Source organism: Schistocerca serialis, chromosome 2 (genome assembly GCF_023864345.2).
Source record: "Schistocerca serialis cubense isolate TAMUIC-IGC-003099 chromosome 2, iqSchSeri2.2, whole genome shotgun sequence".
NCBI classification, from domain to species: domain Eukaryota; kingdom Metazoa; phylum Arthropoda; class Insecta; order Orthoptera; family Acrididae; genus Schistocerca; species Schistocerca serialis.
Genome location: NC_064639.1, coordinates 739,214,038 through 739,229,726, shown reverse-complemented (window position 1 = coordinate 739,229,726; position 15,689 = coordinate 739,214,038). Strand labels below are relative to the sequence as shown.

The 15,689-nt window shown below is 37.7% G+C and overlaps 1 protein-coding gene across 1 annotated transcript in view; it reads right to left on the bottom strand.

The window, feature by feature from the left end:
• Positions 1 to 2,075: 2,075 nt before the first annotated feature.
• LOC126457937 (ribosome biogenesis protein BRX1 homolog) overlaps positions 2,076 to 15,689 on the bottom strand; it is a 48,794-nt gene continuing 35,180 nt past the window's right edge. Inside the window, exons 6-7 of the mRNA XM_050094657.1 lie at positions 8,734 to 8,828; positions 2,076 to 2,548 (exon numbers count right to left, since the gene is read on the bottom strand). Of these exons, the coding sequence (XP_049950614.1) occupies positions 2,258 to 2,548; positions 8,734 to 8,828 (386 nt within the window). The 3' untranslated portion in view covers positions 2,076 to 2,257. The remainder of the gene's footprint in view (positions 2,549 to 8,733; positions 8,829 to 15,689) is intronic.

Here is a 15,689-nt window from a genome sequence, read left to right as displayed (position 1 = left end):
TGAAGAGGTTGGCACAGGAGAGGAATTCAGGGCAGGCTGCATCAAACCTGTCAGGAGACTGATGACTAAAAAAACAAAATGGTGTGAATGTATGCAAATAAATATTATGCAATTGTGTAGTAAGTACTGGAACTGGTGTGAATGCTGATTTTAAAACAACCAATTTTGTCTCTGACAAAAGGATTTGACTATTTTCCTTCAGAAAACAGCATATAAGGACAGTTTGATATTAATTTGTTTCTCTTAAATTTTGGAATTAGTTAACTGTAACAAGACCTGGCTGATCAGTGGAAGAACCAGATTTTCTGCTGACTGGCTTGTACAAGTGTGTGCTACTATTAAACAATCAATAGTTGAATGACCCTATGTTCTAGAACGTAAGACAACTTGGGTATGTTATGTTTCTCGGTGGGAGGGGGGGCAATAGCCTCTGAACCTAAAATATGTGCCGCCTAGAGCTCTGTAAAGTCAATGGTATGTCTCAAAACAGTACTGTGCACAGGCCACCATGTATATAAAGTTAGCTGTTAGTAGAATTGTGGATTTAACAGACCATTTACTTTTTTTTTGTCTACTGCTGTTAGCAGTGAGACTTTTAGCTTGTTCTTCCACGTGCAACATAAAATACGGTTTGCACCATACTGTAATGAACTTTCTCATGAATAACAATGCCTTTGTGGAACAGGGACAGTGCAATATAGTGAGAGTGTGACAACTACAACTAAGTACTGAGTAAATATAGATTTGGTTTTGAAATGACTGCAGTCAATTTTTATACTCGTAGCTTGTGGATTTATAATTTTTTCTGTGAAGGTAATGGCATTGGGGAAACTAATATCTTGTTGCGTGCCTAGAACTGCTTAGATTTGGCAGGACTTGACATCAGGAATTTGAGAGTTTTTAAACTTAACAAGATAAAGCAGTGAAATGCAAAGCTTCCGCACGCACTGGAGATAAGTAACTCCAACTTTTTTGCACAGAATAAATGTGTTTTAAAATTATTTCTAGACTGACACAAAGATACATGAAAACAGCTGTGAAAAAAAGGCATTTATAGACACGTCAATCTCTACTTATTGCTTTAGGAACAATAAGATTACCTATTAAATTTATTGAGGGAAGTGCACAAATTATTAGCTGAAACAGTAGACAGGCAAATGCGAGAACACATAATCTATAAAGCTATCTTTTTGACTGACTTTACCAGGAATAATGTAAAGAACACTGCGTATGTTTAAAGCTGTTGTGGCTTAAAAATTCTTCACTTCCATATAAGGACAAAACTTTGTTGCCTCCAACTTCTGAATCCTTTCCCCTTTGAGAAGCAGATAGTACTCTAGCTTGTTTTCCGAGTCTGTTAATCCAGACTTTCAGGGATGAATGTTGTGCACTGTACTTGGGCGTTAATAAGGCAGTTCCCACAATCTCCTTGTCTTTTACAGGTGTGTGCAATAGTTTTAGTCAAAGACATTCATTTTCTGACTTCCTTCACTACATTTAAAATTTTGGTGACACCGTGATTCTCCAATTCTTCCTGTGGCCTTCTGCTGTAATTATTACGAAGTAATTGCACTCCCACTTGCTGTGGTTTCAGGTTTTCTGTCACTTCACTGCAAAGTGATATTCCCACTTCTCTTACTTTTTGTGGATGTTCTTAGCTGAATGGGTATGTTGGTCTTCACAGGAAGGTGTTGTTACAGAGAAAACGGCATGGTTCATGCCAGTAATCTAACACCTTAATATGTAGAAGAGAAATGATTTCTCAAATGTCCCTTCATGTCACTGCCTAATATGAAAAGCATTTGACACGCAAACTGTGTCCTACTTTTGTTAAGAAGTTTATTCAGAAATTTGTCACAGAGAAAAATGAATCCGGATGTTAAATTTTCTTATCTACGAAATTAATACAAACACTCTGTAGAATTTTTTGACACTTAATGAAAGTGGGCCAGTTTACAAGTTTAAAATAATCATTTCAACTTATGTACATTTCAGTTCGTAAGCTGTGATGAAGATATTTAGTTTCATGATATTAGTAAACATGAAAATTCTGTGACTAAGCAAATTTATTTTCCACAGCATCTTCTGGATATTTCACAAAAAATTATAAGCATAAGGGTTAAGAAAAAAATATTACAAATACTGCAATATCTTATTTCTTCCAACAGTTTTACTTATATATACATAACACATCCACATAACTCATAACATCTGCAATAAGATCATTTCAGGTGTCACATGAACAGATTTTAAATTATTATTGTACATTTTCAGCTGGTCTGTTTTTCTTCTTCTTTTTCTTCAGATTCTTTTTAAGTAACCTCTTTTTCTTATCAAGTTTATGACTCCTTACTTTTGCTTTCAGTTTCAATGATTTTCCTTCTTTGCTCGCAATTTCGGCTGCTTTTTCTATGGGATCGCCATGGAATATATCATCTGTCTCATCTAACTTGTATGATTCTTTAGGCTTTGTTTTTTCATATGCCACTTTCTGCTCAATTCGATTTATGTACTTCCCTGATGCAGCTTTGGCTATTTGCTGACGGTACTGTAAACAGAAAAGTGTTTTAATACGCATGTTTACATCAACATCCTATAAACATTTCAACAAGGTTTTTAAGGGCAGGAAAGATGGTGGTATTATACAAACACGCTATGGAATTTGAAAGCTTGGGTGGTATTAATGGGGGAAAATAATGTTAAGCACAGAGGCCAATAATAATCAAATAAAAATAAGCTTCACTGTAATTTAAAAATGCTGAGCAATCTAAAGTACGTGGAATTCTACCTGAAATTAATCAATGTTTGCTCACAAGTCCCTTACTGTAGTGGTCTGATTAAAATCCTTCTGGGCATACTGTGCATCATCTTATAAAATTCTTAATAAGCAAAATACTAAAACAACTGATGTTTCAGTCCTTCCTTATGGCACAGACTAGTTAGCTGGTAAGTGAGTATTTATATATTGTTGATCAGTCCAGACCCTGACAAAAGCCAGTCAACATGGCCAAAAGGTCAGCTATGTTAGCTTGTTAAGAGCCAACTGTATAAATGTCACTGACTGCAGATCAACTTTGGCCCTAGTTCAGAAAATAAACCCAGTTCCAAATTCGCTATTTTGTCAACTTGGGTTAACTGAACAAGGTTCAGTGTTGATCTAAATTACCACAATACAAACTTGGCAACATCGCTGTATCAGCCACATCGTGATTATCGTGCTTCGACCACAGATGTAAATTATACATCATAGATACACAGTATTTATTACTGCAGTTTTTGTGTTGTACAGGCAGAGGAAAACAAGTAAAAAAAAACTTCTTGAACTTCAAGAAACTCCTCACAACCAAAAAACATTGAAATTGTCAGATTTCTGTAAAGTACACAAAAATAAATGATTGAGAATTGGCGTCTAATGCTTTCTAACACTGAACGCTGCTCACCACAGCAGCCTAGAACCCTAGGGGAAACAGCATGTGGCACAGTCATGCAGTGTGGTCATAAAATGTAATGCTGTCATAATTATCTTCATAACAAGTATCATACATTATACATTGCATCCTGTCATTAGTAGTTGGATGGTGCAGCTGATTTGACTATAGACGACAGCTGCTTTGCTAACAGATTTCAGCTGTTTGCTGAAGGCGATAAAAATAAGCATAAACAGGTTGACAATAGATTTAGGTGGCTTTCTGTGTGATGAAAGTTTCATTACTTCTCAAGTTTTAAAGCCACTGTTATTTCACAAAAAACAAATTATCAGCACAGAGAGCAGCAAAAGCATTCAGGGTGCTTCTGTAAGAGTATACAAAAATGTAACAGGATATAGAGAATGTGCCACTGAACAATTTGAGGTACAGAACCTCACGTTGGCGAAGCCAGCTTAAGGAGACATGGAAGTAAACTTGTCTACAGGTTTATCTAGCATTACTGTTTTGCAGCTTATATACAGCTCATACACATACAAGTTTACACATACTCTTACTGTGCTGTTTATTTACATGTACATTCTTTATTTCCAGCAAGAAAGCAAGGAGGATGAGTCTGAATACTAGGAAATCATAATGCAGGCTTTGTTTACTTTACTTGTCCATAAGGTGGCTCTGTTGTATCTTATTTACCTTGTCTTGTGACAAAATGTGCTATGAATCAACAACAGATCCATTCATTACTCAGTGCTATTCAGAGAAGTACAGTACAATATAATGGAGAAGTACTGATACAGTCTTTTCTGGTCACTGGTTTGGAAGGAGAGGACCTATTCCACGGCCTGCAAGGTCACCTGACCTGATTCCCCTTGATTATTTCCTTTGGGGATATATATAAAGTCACTTGTGTGTGAAACCACAGTGGATATGGAGAGGGAATTAGTAGGCAGAATTGTAGCTGCCTGTGATGTGATTCGAAACATACCAGGGATATTTGTCAGGGTGCGTCAGACTTTTGTTCGCCAATGTCATGCTTGCACTAACATTACAGTTTCAGCACATTTTGTACAATACAGTACAAATGGGGTGTTTATTGTGTTAACGATGGTATTTGCAGTTAACTAATGTACATAAAAAAAGTACACAGTAATGTGATTTTATTCCTATTACCTCCTTAAGCTGGCTTCCGTGACCTTAGGTTCCTTACCTCAAATTATTCAGTGGAGCATCCTCTATGCCCTATTAAATTTTCACACACCCTGTATATTTGCACTGCACAATTTGGTACAGCTGTCATCAACATGAATTTCGGTTTCACCACCAAAATGATTTACCGAGCATAGTCCTATTCAGAGATATGGGGGGTACCTTTAGTACAACATGGACTCCAAATCACAATACAACTCACAATTTTTACGTTAACAAACATGACTAGAGATGTAGAAGTGGTACTTTAAAAATAAATAAATTAATAAATAAAGAAACACTGAGAACTGACCCGGGATCGAACTGCAGGCCTTTACGACCATAGTCCCATTTGCAACCAGTGCTTATGAGCTGGCTGATAAATATCGCTTCTGTAATTTATTTACATGAGCTCACTATATCTGGTGAATGTGTGTGTAATGTTCATAACAGTTTAAGCATGTTTGGTGGTCAGAAACTCAATGAACTGTGTAGTAATGCTATCCGAACCTAGAGAACGTTTGGATGTTTTGTGTTGTACAGATGGAGCAAAACAAGCAGAAGAGTTATATTGCTAATAACCAATCCTACAGATCAAAACATTATTTCAAACTTTAGCAGTGCGGGAGTGACATATTCATTTGCCATTTTCTGTGGTAACATCATATTTATGATTTACTTATTTTCAACTTCTATTTGTGCAAAACAAAATCTGTTGTTTTGTAATGTTACTATATTGTGAACTTAACTTGATTCACAAAATTATGTCAGTCAAATATGATCCTAATTCATGGTGATTTCTGAGCATATTCTCTGTGCTAATCTAAGATGGGCTCTAAGTATTTTATATGATGACACACAACAGTATCTACAGAAGAATTTTAATGAGACTGACATTGGTTGTGGAAACCTTCATATTATATCACTGCAGTGTTGCCTGCTGTGTTTATTATTGCATTTATTACAGCCAATGGACTTCAAAACACTAACAATAAAATATAACAAGATTCTCTGGGTTGGATTCATAAAAAATAGGTCCTTAACTAAAACATTATGATTAAGTGTAGGACTTCATTTGTAATCCTAATTATATGTTTTACTTGGATATCCATACACAGAAGCTTTGTATTGGGTTACTTCAGGTGATGATGTCCAATTTTAGAGAAGTTCACCACTGAACCATCTCATATTGTGTGTGCAAGCTGGCTAAATGATTACAGGAGAAGCTGCAAAATTTTAGCCAATCTCATTAGCTTTGTGAGTAGCAGTCTTTTAAATGAAGAATCACAAAACTGGCGTGGTGATATTTCAAAAATTTTGCCCAAATTTGAAGTTCTTTATTTTAAGTTTGATGGCACTGGTTCACTATGTTTGGTAACACTCAAAAGTGTCAAATTTTGTCACGACAAATTTTTTCCAGGTTTGAGAATCTCGATCTCTCCACTTAATTTGATTACAAAGCTTGTTTATAACTGCTACAAGTTTCATCACTTTTGGATTTATAGTTTTTGAGACACGTGGGAGCTGAAGTAGACTGAAAATCTGCTGCAAAAATAAACAACCTATCACAAAAGTGACATACAATCCATGCACTGACCACTACTTGGAATAACATTACTTTCTTTACAGAACATGAAATTTCTATGAATGCCTTTTTTCCCCCCAGGAAGTCTACAATTATCCAGTGATGTCTATGCACCTTGTTGTAAGATCTCACTATTTATTTGAAAGCTACTGAACTAACCATGCTAAAATCACTTTTCAACTTTCTAACTCTTTTAAGCATCCTCCTCATTCTGTTAATTTCTAGCACTTTGTAGACCAAGCCTGAGTGTAGGTCAGGCTGCAATTTCATCGACGAGTCACCTACCATTGAAAACTGGACGCATTGCATATTAGAACACTGTACATATGTCTCACTACCTGTCCCTTGACTGATGCTGCCTTTTGTTGTCAATTTCTAGAATTATCTCGAAAGAAACATTAGCGAACATAATAGCTGCTCTCACAAATATGACCGCACTGATGTAATACCATGTGTGTACTCATTAGGTTTCGCACTGTTCTGCAATTGTGCTGTTTGTTGAGTGAGCAAAAAATTTTGGAAGCTCAAGAGGAAAAAATTTCTCAATAACTCCCTTTTTTACTTTTTTAAGGATAATTATACTTTCTGTCATCATTATTTTAAAATTCGTAATTTATCAAAGAACCAAAGTAAATATGAAAAAGAGACCTTGAAGCTTGATCTTTTGAAGATATATCAATTACATATGTGCCAGTAACACTTTAAATAAAGGCACAGTTTCCTAGGCCTGAGATTTTCCTAAGGGGCTGGTCTCCAAAGCGTTAATGGACCAACGCCTTGGCACCCTCGAAAATCTGAATTTTCGAAACACGAGTAGAAATGTGAAGTTCTTCTTTTACGTTTGACAATAGCTGAATACCATCTGGTAATCCATACACTCTTGTTTGCCTGAAGCTGCTTGCTGATGTAACTCATCACAGTTCAAACCACTAGCAGTTACTATTTGTTTGCTTATTAAAGTTTGTGCTTTTGAAATTGTGTTTATATCGCGTTTACCGACTCTTTGAAGCTCCAAGAGAACATAAAATTGCTCTTATAATTTTCACACATTTCCATCTGCATATCTTCAGCAGATGAACCTGAGGAAACCAATTTCTTATGAGTTCCATGTGACAGATTATACACAACTTTTGCCTAGCTGTACTGTGCTGGCTAAAAATTTTACTGCTGGTGTGCCAGTTTCATTAACTCTGTCTCAATTTTTAAAAATTTCACGATTATTCTTTAAAAAATGATTACTAACTTAGCAGGTATTCATACTTTGTCATAAAAGTGACTTTATGGGGAAAAATGTGCAGTACTGCCAATAGACACAAATAAAAGTAAAAAGAACTAAAATGATGGGCTGGATACGTGGTTTTTATACACTGATGTGCCAAAGAAACTGGTATAGGCATGCATATTCAAATACAGAGAAACGTAAACAGGCAGAATACAGGACTGTGGCCAGCAATGCCCATAAAAAACTACAAGTGTCTGGTGCAGTTGTTAGATCAGTTACTGCTGCTACAATGGCAAGTTATCAAGATGTGAGTGAGTATGAATGTGGTGTTATAATCGGTGCAAGGGCGATGGGACACAGCACCTCCGAGCTAGCCAAAGGTCCACTCGTGTACCCTTGACTCCACGACACAAAGCTTTATGCCTCGCCTGGGCCCATCAACACTGACAATGGACTGTTGATGACTGGAAACATGTTGCCAGGTCGGATGAGTCTTGTTTCAAATTGTATTACAGATGGACTTGTAAGGGTATGGAGACAACCTCATGAATCCATGGACCCTGCGTGTCAGCAAGGGACTGTTCAAGTTGGTGGAGGCTCTGTAATGGTGTGGGATGTGTGCAGCTGGAGTGATATGGGACCCGTGATATGTCTAGATACGTCTCTGACAGATGACACGAACATAAGCATCCTGTCTCATCACCTGAATCCATTCATGTTCCTTGTGTCCTACGGACTTGGGCTATTCCAGCAGTACAATGTGACACCCACACATCCAGTATTGCTATGGAGTGGCTCCAGGAACACTCTTCTGAGTTTAAACACTTCTGCTGGTCACCAAACTCTCCAGACAAGAACATTATTGAGTATGTCTGGGATGCCTTGCAATATGCTGTTCTGGAGAGATCTCCACCCCCTAGTACTCTTATGGATTTATAGACAGTCCTAGAATTCATGGTGTCAATTCTCTCCAGCACTACTTCAGACATTAGTTGAGTCCATGCATGTTTTGTTGCAGCACTTCTGGGTGCTTGTGGGGGCCCTAAATGGTATTAGGCAGATGTACCAGTTTCTTTGGCTCTTCAGTGTATGTAAGTACTCGAATATACAATATACTGTTTCGACTATACACTTAGGGATTTCTCAGGCACACTGTACAGTGACTTACAGTGTAATAAGAGAAAAATATATTTTAATGTAGCTGAAAGCACCATTTGCAGAACAAAGGAATCACTGAAAAGGTAAAAAAAAAAAAGAAGAGAGACACAATCGACAGAATACCAGCACCAACAGAAGTCAAAGTATAGAAAACGTACCTTAGCAGGAGAAATATACGAGGCATTCTCCCACAGTGTCTGCCCACCAAAACTTGAACCAAATATCTTGACAGGATTCAACACAAATCGTGGCCCTAAAAAAAGATATAAGACCTATAAAATTCCCTATTTCTGTTTACACAACAATTAAAACAAAAAAAATAAGAATTACATAAGCAAATAGGTTTATATGTACTTTCTACTGAAAGAATACAAATTTTTCTGTCAAGATATCTAATGAGTGTTTCCTCTTCAAAACTTGATACTAAATGTTGAATATTTAACAAAAAAAATGGATAACATGACGATGCAAAAACCACAAAACATCTTCATATTGTTATCTGCACAAGCCTGCACACTTACACTCATTTGCGGGCCACAACAAACTTTTGGGATACTGTCTTAACATAAACTTATTTTGTAGACATGAAAAAAGTTAACTTGAAAACCATTTATCATATGAGAATAGCTGCAAATAATGACCAAAACATCTAAGACACAACATACAGAACTTAAATTCATCTAATCATAACCTAAAAAATAGATAGATCCCTGTATATTTGTAATTGAGAAAAATGCCCCTCTTACTGTAAAGAAATAAGATTCAGTTAAAATAACTACTGAAACCCATGTACTCAAAACCAGCACACAAGTGAATTTAGAAGCCAATATAAAATTAAGTGATACAAGGCAAAATCCTGGTGTGGTTCCAATAAAAGTATCTTTGCCCTATCTAAACAGGGGAAAGAAAGAAAGAAAGAAAGAGATATATGGCATTACGTGATTATTGATTTCTCTCTTTCTCTTTCACAAATGCTGATGAATTACTAATGGGAGGGGAATAAGAATGCTAAAGTCAGGACACAATGCAACCTACGAGATATCATTTGTGACAAAGCTCAAATAATACAAATAATGCACATATAATACAGATGGGAACAAAAAAAGTGGTTTTGTTTCTTTTATTCTAGGCTATGATGACAGAAATTGTCACCAGACTATCAATTTCCATCTCTAGTCACCCTCTTCACATCTTGGTACCGTCAAACAGGATGATTTTGGATGGTTTTGTCATTATTTTGATTGTTATGGAAGTGGTAGGGTATATGCGTAATGAATAAAATATCCCAGAACCAGAAAGTGTATGCGTAGGTATATTTATCTGAGGCACTTAACTAAAGTGTCCGAAGTCACCCCATGGACTGTCCAAAGTTACAGTATATAGAGGGCGAATTCGGACAGCTACTGCCTTTTTTTAAAATTCAACATGCTTTTTATTTGATTTTGGTGACATTTTACACATTTTAAAGTAGCCCTTTGTTATGAATAAGAGACATGGAATGATATAATGATTTTTATATATTACAGATAAGTTCTGCACGAGCTCGTTTAATATTTTCGCTTAAGCGAACAGAACGATCTTCTGACTGTCGTTTGAGGAATAAATGCACCCATTCTTCTCCTGGCAAATTATTATGAAATTTCTTCTCTTTTCAGCCAGATTTAACAAGGTAGCCTTTAACTAAATATCTAATATCCAATTTAGTGAAGGGAAATCCCCAATGTGCAGCCCTCAAGATACCTTGCTTCAACATTATTTCTCCTTCTTCTTCATTTAGCACTGGCTGTCCTCCCATTATTTTTTTTTTCAGATTTGCTTTCTGCACTTTATTTTGTAGGGTTGATTTAGGTATACCATACAAATCTCACGCTTTTCTGTACGATAATTTACCACTCTGAATGTCACGAACAGCTTTATCTAAAAGTTATGGATCATAATTACACCGTACTTTAGCACCTCTCCTGCTCTTATACGTTCTTGGCATTGTCCAACATCGCCCCACACAGTACACAGTTTTACAAAAACCGTTGTTATTTTATAACCTTGCATAAGAAACTCGACAAACTTGTACAGAAATTGTCTCAATGCTGTTAGCTACTGAGCGCATCGACAATTACAGTGACAATAACTTCCCACTCGGCGCAACAATAGAAAGTTTCCATTTTGTGATAAAGCATGGATTTTTAACATTGAGACTGTTCATCAATTATTCACCTAGGGAAACAATTAATGCAAAATAAAAGTTGTGGGAAGTGATAAATGCAACCTTGCGCTTAAAATAACTGGCGCACGGACGTTAAAATAAGTAACTCTTTGTTTCCATGCAGAGGCAAAGAGCAAATAAGCCATACTGTCTGAATTCGCCCCCGTGTCCAAAATAGCCCCGTTTGATGGTACTTATTTTCTGCTTCAGTTTACAAAGCGACACTGTAGTACGACAGACATGTTCTACTTTCCAAAATTGTGATACAGTCATGAATGAAAACAATGATGCGAGTTTGTTTTTAAAACTAGAAAAATAACGTGAGCTCAAAAGTTGTGTGGCTGCCTTTCCTGACTTTTGGTTTATTCCTGGAATCACCATTACTGTAATATATATTCCAGTTCGTTCTCTCTCATCCCTGCACCTAATTTTATCACAGCTTTGTAGGTGTCTTTCTTTCCTTATCTAGAATTCAATCATCTGTTCTTCATTACTTCTTATTTCTCTACTTCCCCCCCCCCATCAAATCTGCTTCCCACATGCACACCAGTCACCTAGGTCCTGCAGTTTGAATGACAGCTGTTGTACTGGCCTATTACACCTAGAGTTACCATACTGCAACATCCGCTCTCCTAATCACAAAACTTATTTCAACACTTAAATCTGTTTATTATGCACCATTTCTTTCTATTTATTTCCTTTTCACTTTCAACTGATGGTAGGCACTAAACATAACTGTGTCAACCTCAGCTTCTTGCAGCTTTTCAAGAATCCATCTTCAAACAGATCTTTAATTCCTTCCTTTGAGCTTTTAAAAGTGCAGCAGACAACTCATTTGAGGCCCGTCTCTTCCTATCACTGCTACAATCACTTTTGTCGAATAATGTTCATTCTTGCTTTTTATTTTTGTTCTTTCTGTGGGCTTACAACAGTCAAAGAATTTTAGCACATTGTACCTTGCGTCAGTTGAGAAAATTCACCCTCATCTTAGCCTGACCTATACACTTCTCTTGAAATCTTTCCTGGCACTTGATATTCTTCCTAATGGACTTAATATTAGCACTGATATCTGACTGCCCCCCCATGAACCATGGACCTTGTCGTCGGTGGGGAGGCTTGTGCCTCAGCGATACAGATAGTCGTACCATAGGTGCAACCACAACGGAGGGGTATCTGTTGAGAGGCCAGACAAACGTGTGGTTCCTGAAGAGGGGCAGCAGGCTTTTCAGTAGTTGCAGGGGCAACAGTCTGGATGATTGACTGATCTGGCCTTGTAACACTAACCACAACGGCCTTGCTGTGCTGGTACTGCAAACGGCTGAAAGCAAGGGGAAACTACAGCCGTAATTTTTCCCAAGGGCATGCAGCTTTACCTTTACCGTATGGTTAAATGATGGTGTCCTCTTGGGTAAAATATTCCAGAAGTAAAATAGTCCCCATTCGGATCTCCGGGCGGGGACTACTCACGGGGATGTCGTTATCAGGAGAAAGAAAACTGGCATTCTACAGATCGGAGTGTGGAATGTCAGATCCCTTAATCAGGCAGGTAGGTTAGAAAATTTAAAAAGGGAAATGGATAGGTTAAAGTTAGATATAGTGGAAATTAGTGAAGTTCGGTGGCAGGAGGATCAAGACTTTTGGTCAGGTGAATACAGGGTTATAAATACAAAATCAAATTGGGTTATGCAGGAGTAGGTTTAATAATGAATAAAAAAATAGGAGTGTGGGTAAGCTACTACAAACAGCATAGTGAACGCATTAATGTGACCAAGATAGATACGAAGCCCACACCTACTACAGTAGTGCAATTTTATATGCCAACTACCTCTGCAGATGACGAAGAAATTGATGAAATGTATGATAAGATAAAAGAAATTATTCAGATAGTGAAGGGAGACGAAAATTTAATAGTCATGGGTGACTGGAATTCGATAGTAGGGAAAGGAAGAGAAGGAAACGTAGTAGGTGAATATGGATTGGGGCTAAGAAATGAAAGAGGAAGCCGCCTGGTAGAATTTTGCACAGAGCATAACTTAATCACAGCTAACACTTGGTTCAAGAATCATAAAAGAAGGTTGTATACATGGAAGAAGCATGTAGATACTGGAAGGTGTCAGATTATATAATGGTAAGACAGAGATTTAGGAACCAGGTTTTAAATTGTAAGACATTTCCAGGGGCAGATGTGGACTCTGACCACAATCTATTGGTTATGAACTGTAGATTAAAATGGAAGAAACTGCAAAAAGGTGGGAATTTCAGGAGGCGAGACCTGGATAAATTGAAAGAACCAGAGGTTGTACAGAGTTTCAGGGAGAGCATAAGGGAACAATTGACAAGAATGGGGAAAAGAAATACAGTAGAAGAAGAATTTGTAGCTTTGAGAGATGAAATAGTGAAAGTAGCAGAGGATCAAGTAGGTAAAAAGACGAGGACTAGTAGAAATCCTTGGGTAACAGAAGAGATACTGAATTTAATTGATGAAAGGAGAAATGCAGTAAATGAAGCAGGCAAAAAGGAATACAAATGTCTCAAAAATGAGATCGACAGGAAGTGCAAAGTGGCTAAACAGGGTTGGGTAGATGACAAATGTAAGGATGTAGAAGCATGTATCACTAAGGGTAAGATAGATACTGCCTACAGGAAAATTAGAGAGACCTTTGGAGAAAAAAGAACCACTTGCATGAATATCAAGGCTCAGATGGAAACCCAGTTCTAAGCAAAGAAGGGAAAGCAGAAAGGTGGAAGAAGTATATAGAGGGTCTATACAAGGGCGATGTTCTTGAGGACAATATTATGGAAATGGAAGAGGATGTAGATGAAGATGAAATGGGGAATATGATATTGCGTGAAGAGTTTGACAGAGCACTGAAAGACCTGAGTTGAAACAAGGCCCCGGGAGTAGACAACATTCCATTAGAACTACTGACAGCATTGGGAGAGCCAGTCCTGACAAAACTCTACCATCTGGTGAGCAAGATGTATGAGACAGGCATCCTCAGACTTCAAGAAGAATATAATAATTCCAATCCCAAAGCAAGCAAGTGTTGACAGTTTGGATTATGTAGAAATGTTGGAACACGTGAGGCAATACTAACCCTACGACTTATCTTAGAAGCTAGATTAAGGAAAGGCAAACCTACATTGCTAGCATTTGTAGACTTAGAGAAAGCTTTTGACAATGTTGATTGGAATACTCTCTCTCAAATTCTGAAGGTGGCAGGGGTAAAATAGAGGGAGCGAAAGGCTATTTACAATTTGTACAGAAACCAGATGGCAGTTATAAGAGTCTAGGGGCATGAAAGGGAAGCAGTGGTTGGGAAGGGAGTGAGACAGGGTTGTAGCCTATCCCCGATGTTATTCAATCTAAACATTGAGCAAGCAGTAAAGGAAACAAAAGAACAATTCAGAATAGGAATTAAAATCCACGGAGATGAAATAAAAACTTTGAGGTTCGCCGATGACATTGTAATTCTGTCGGAGACAGCAAAGGACCTGGAAGAGCAGCTGAATGGAATGGACAGTGTATTGAAAGGAGGATATAAGATGAACATCAACAAAAGCAAAACGAAGATAATGGAATGTAGTCTAATTAAATCGGGTGATGCTGCGGGAATTAGATTACGAAATGAGACACTTAAGGCAGTAAATGAGTTTTGCTATTTGGGGAGGATATAAAATGTAGACTGGCAATGGCAATGCAAGCATTTCTGAAGAAGAGGAATTTGTTAACATCAAGTATTTAAGTGTCAGGAAGTTGTTTCTGAAAGTATTTGTATGGAGTGTAGCCATGTATGGAAGTGAAACATGGATAATTAATAGTTTGCACAAGAAGAGAATAGAAGCTTTAGAAATGTGGTGCTACAGAAGAATGCTGAAGATTAGATGGGTAGATCACATAACTAATGAGGAGGTACTGAACAGAATTGGGGAGAATAGGAATTTGTGGCACAACTTGACTAGAAGAAAGGATCAGTTGGTAGGGCATATTCTGAGGCATCAAGGGATCACCAATTTAGTATTGGAAGGCAGCGTGGAGGGTAAAATCGGTAGAGAGAGACCAAGAGATGAATACACTAAGTGGATTCAGAAGGATGTAGGTTGCAGTAGGTACTGGGAGATGAAGAAGCTTGCACAGGATAGAGTAGCATGGAGAGCTGCATCAAACCAGTCTCTGGACTGAAGACCACAACAACAACATGTCTGACTGCCATCCATCCTTTCATACAAACACTTTTCTGATTCCAAAATCTGTGTACCTCACAACTCTGTCTCTAGATCATCACACCACTCCATCACAGAGAATAATTTGCTGATTTTGCTCCACTTGCAAAATCCATTCACCCTTTGTCAATAATTTCCTGCCACCCAGTTCTGAAATAGAGACTGTTGTCCTCCAATAAGTGGATTACCTTCTTGAACAAAATCTGAAGATGGTACCTCAGCCACTTGCACTTTTTTTTGCGCCTGGGACTACCTCTATCTATCCAACAAAGAACCTATCACCAGATCCTCTCTAACCCCTTTTACCCCCAGAACCTCCCTTGCTGATCTACTACAGCTCTCACATCTCATCCCCCACAGAACACTACGTTTCCCAAAAACCTTACCCAGAAGTATAGCATTATCAACAATCACTCTTCCAAATACATTATTCCTACACACGCACCTCAGTCCTTTCAAAATGTTTTATTTTTTAGGTCAAGCTCAGTTTTAACCTGCTTTGCTTTACTCTTTCCCTTCAGAGAAAGAGTATCTTCTTCACCACATATAGTGGTAACTGTACTTCCACCATATGATCTGTTCTTGTGTAGCCCCCCCCCCCCTTTCCCTAGCCACACTTTTCTTCTTCTGCCATTTTCCACACTATACCTTCCCTGCTAAAATGCTGTATTTACCTCCCCTCCCAAA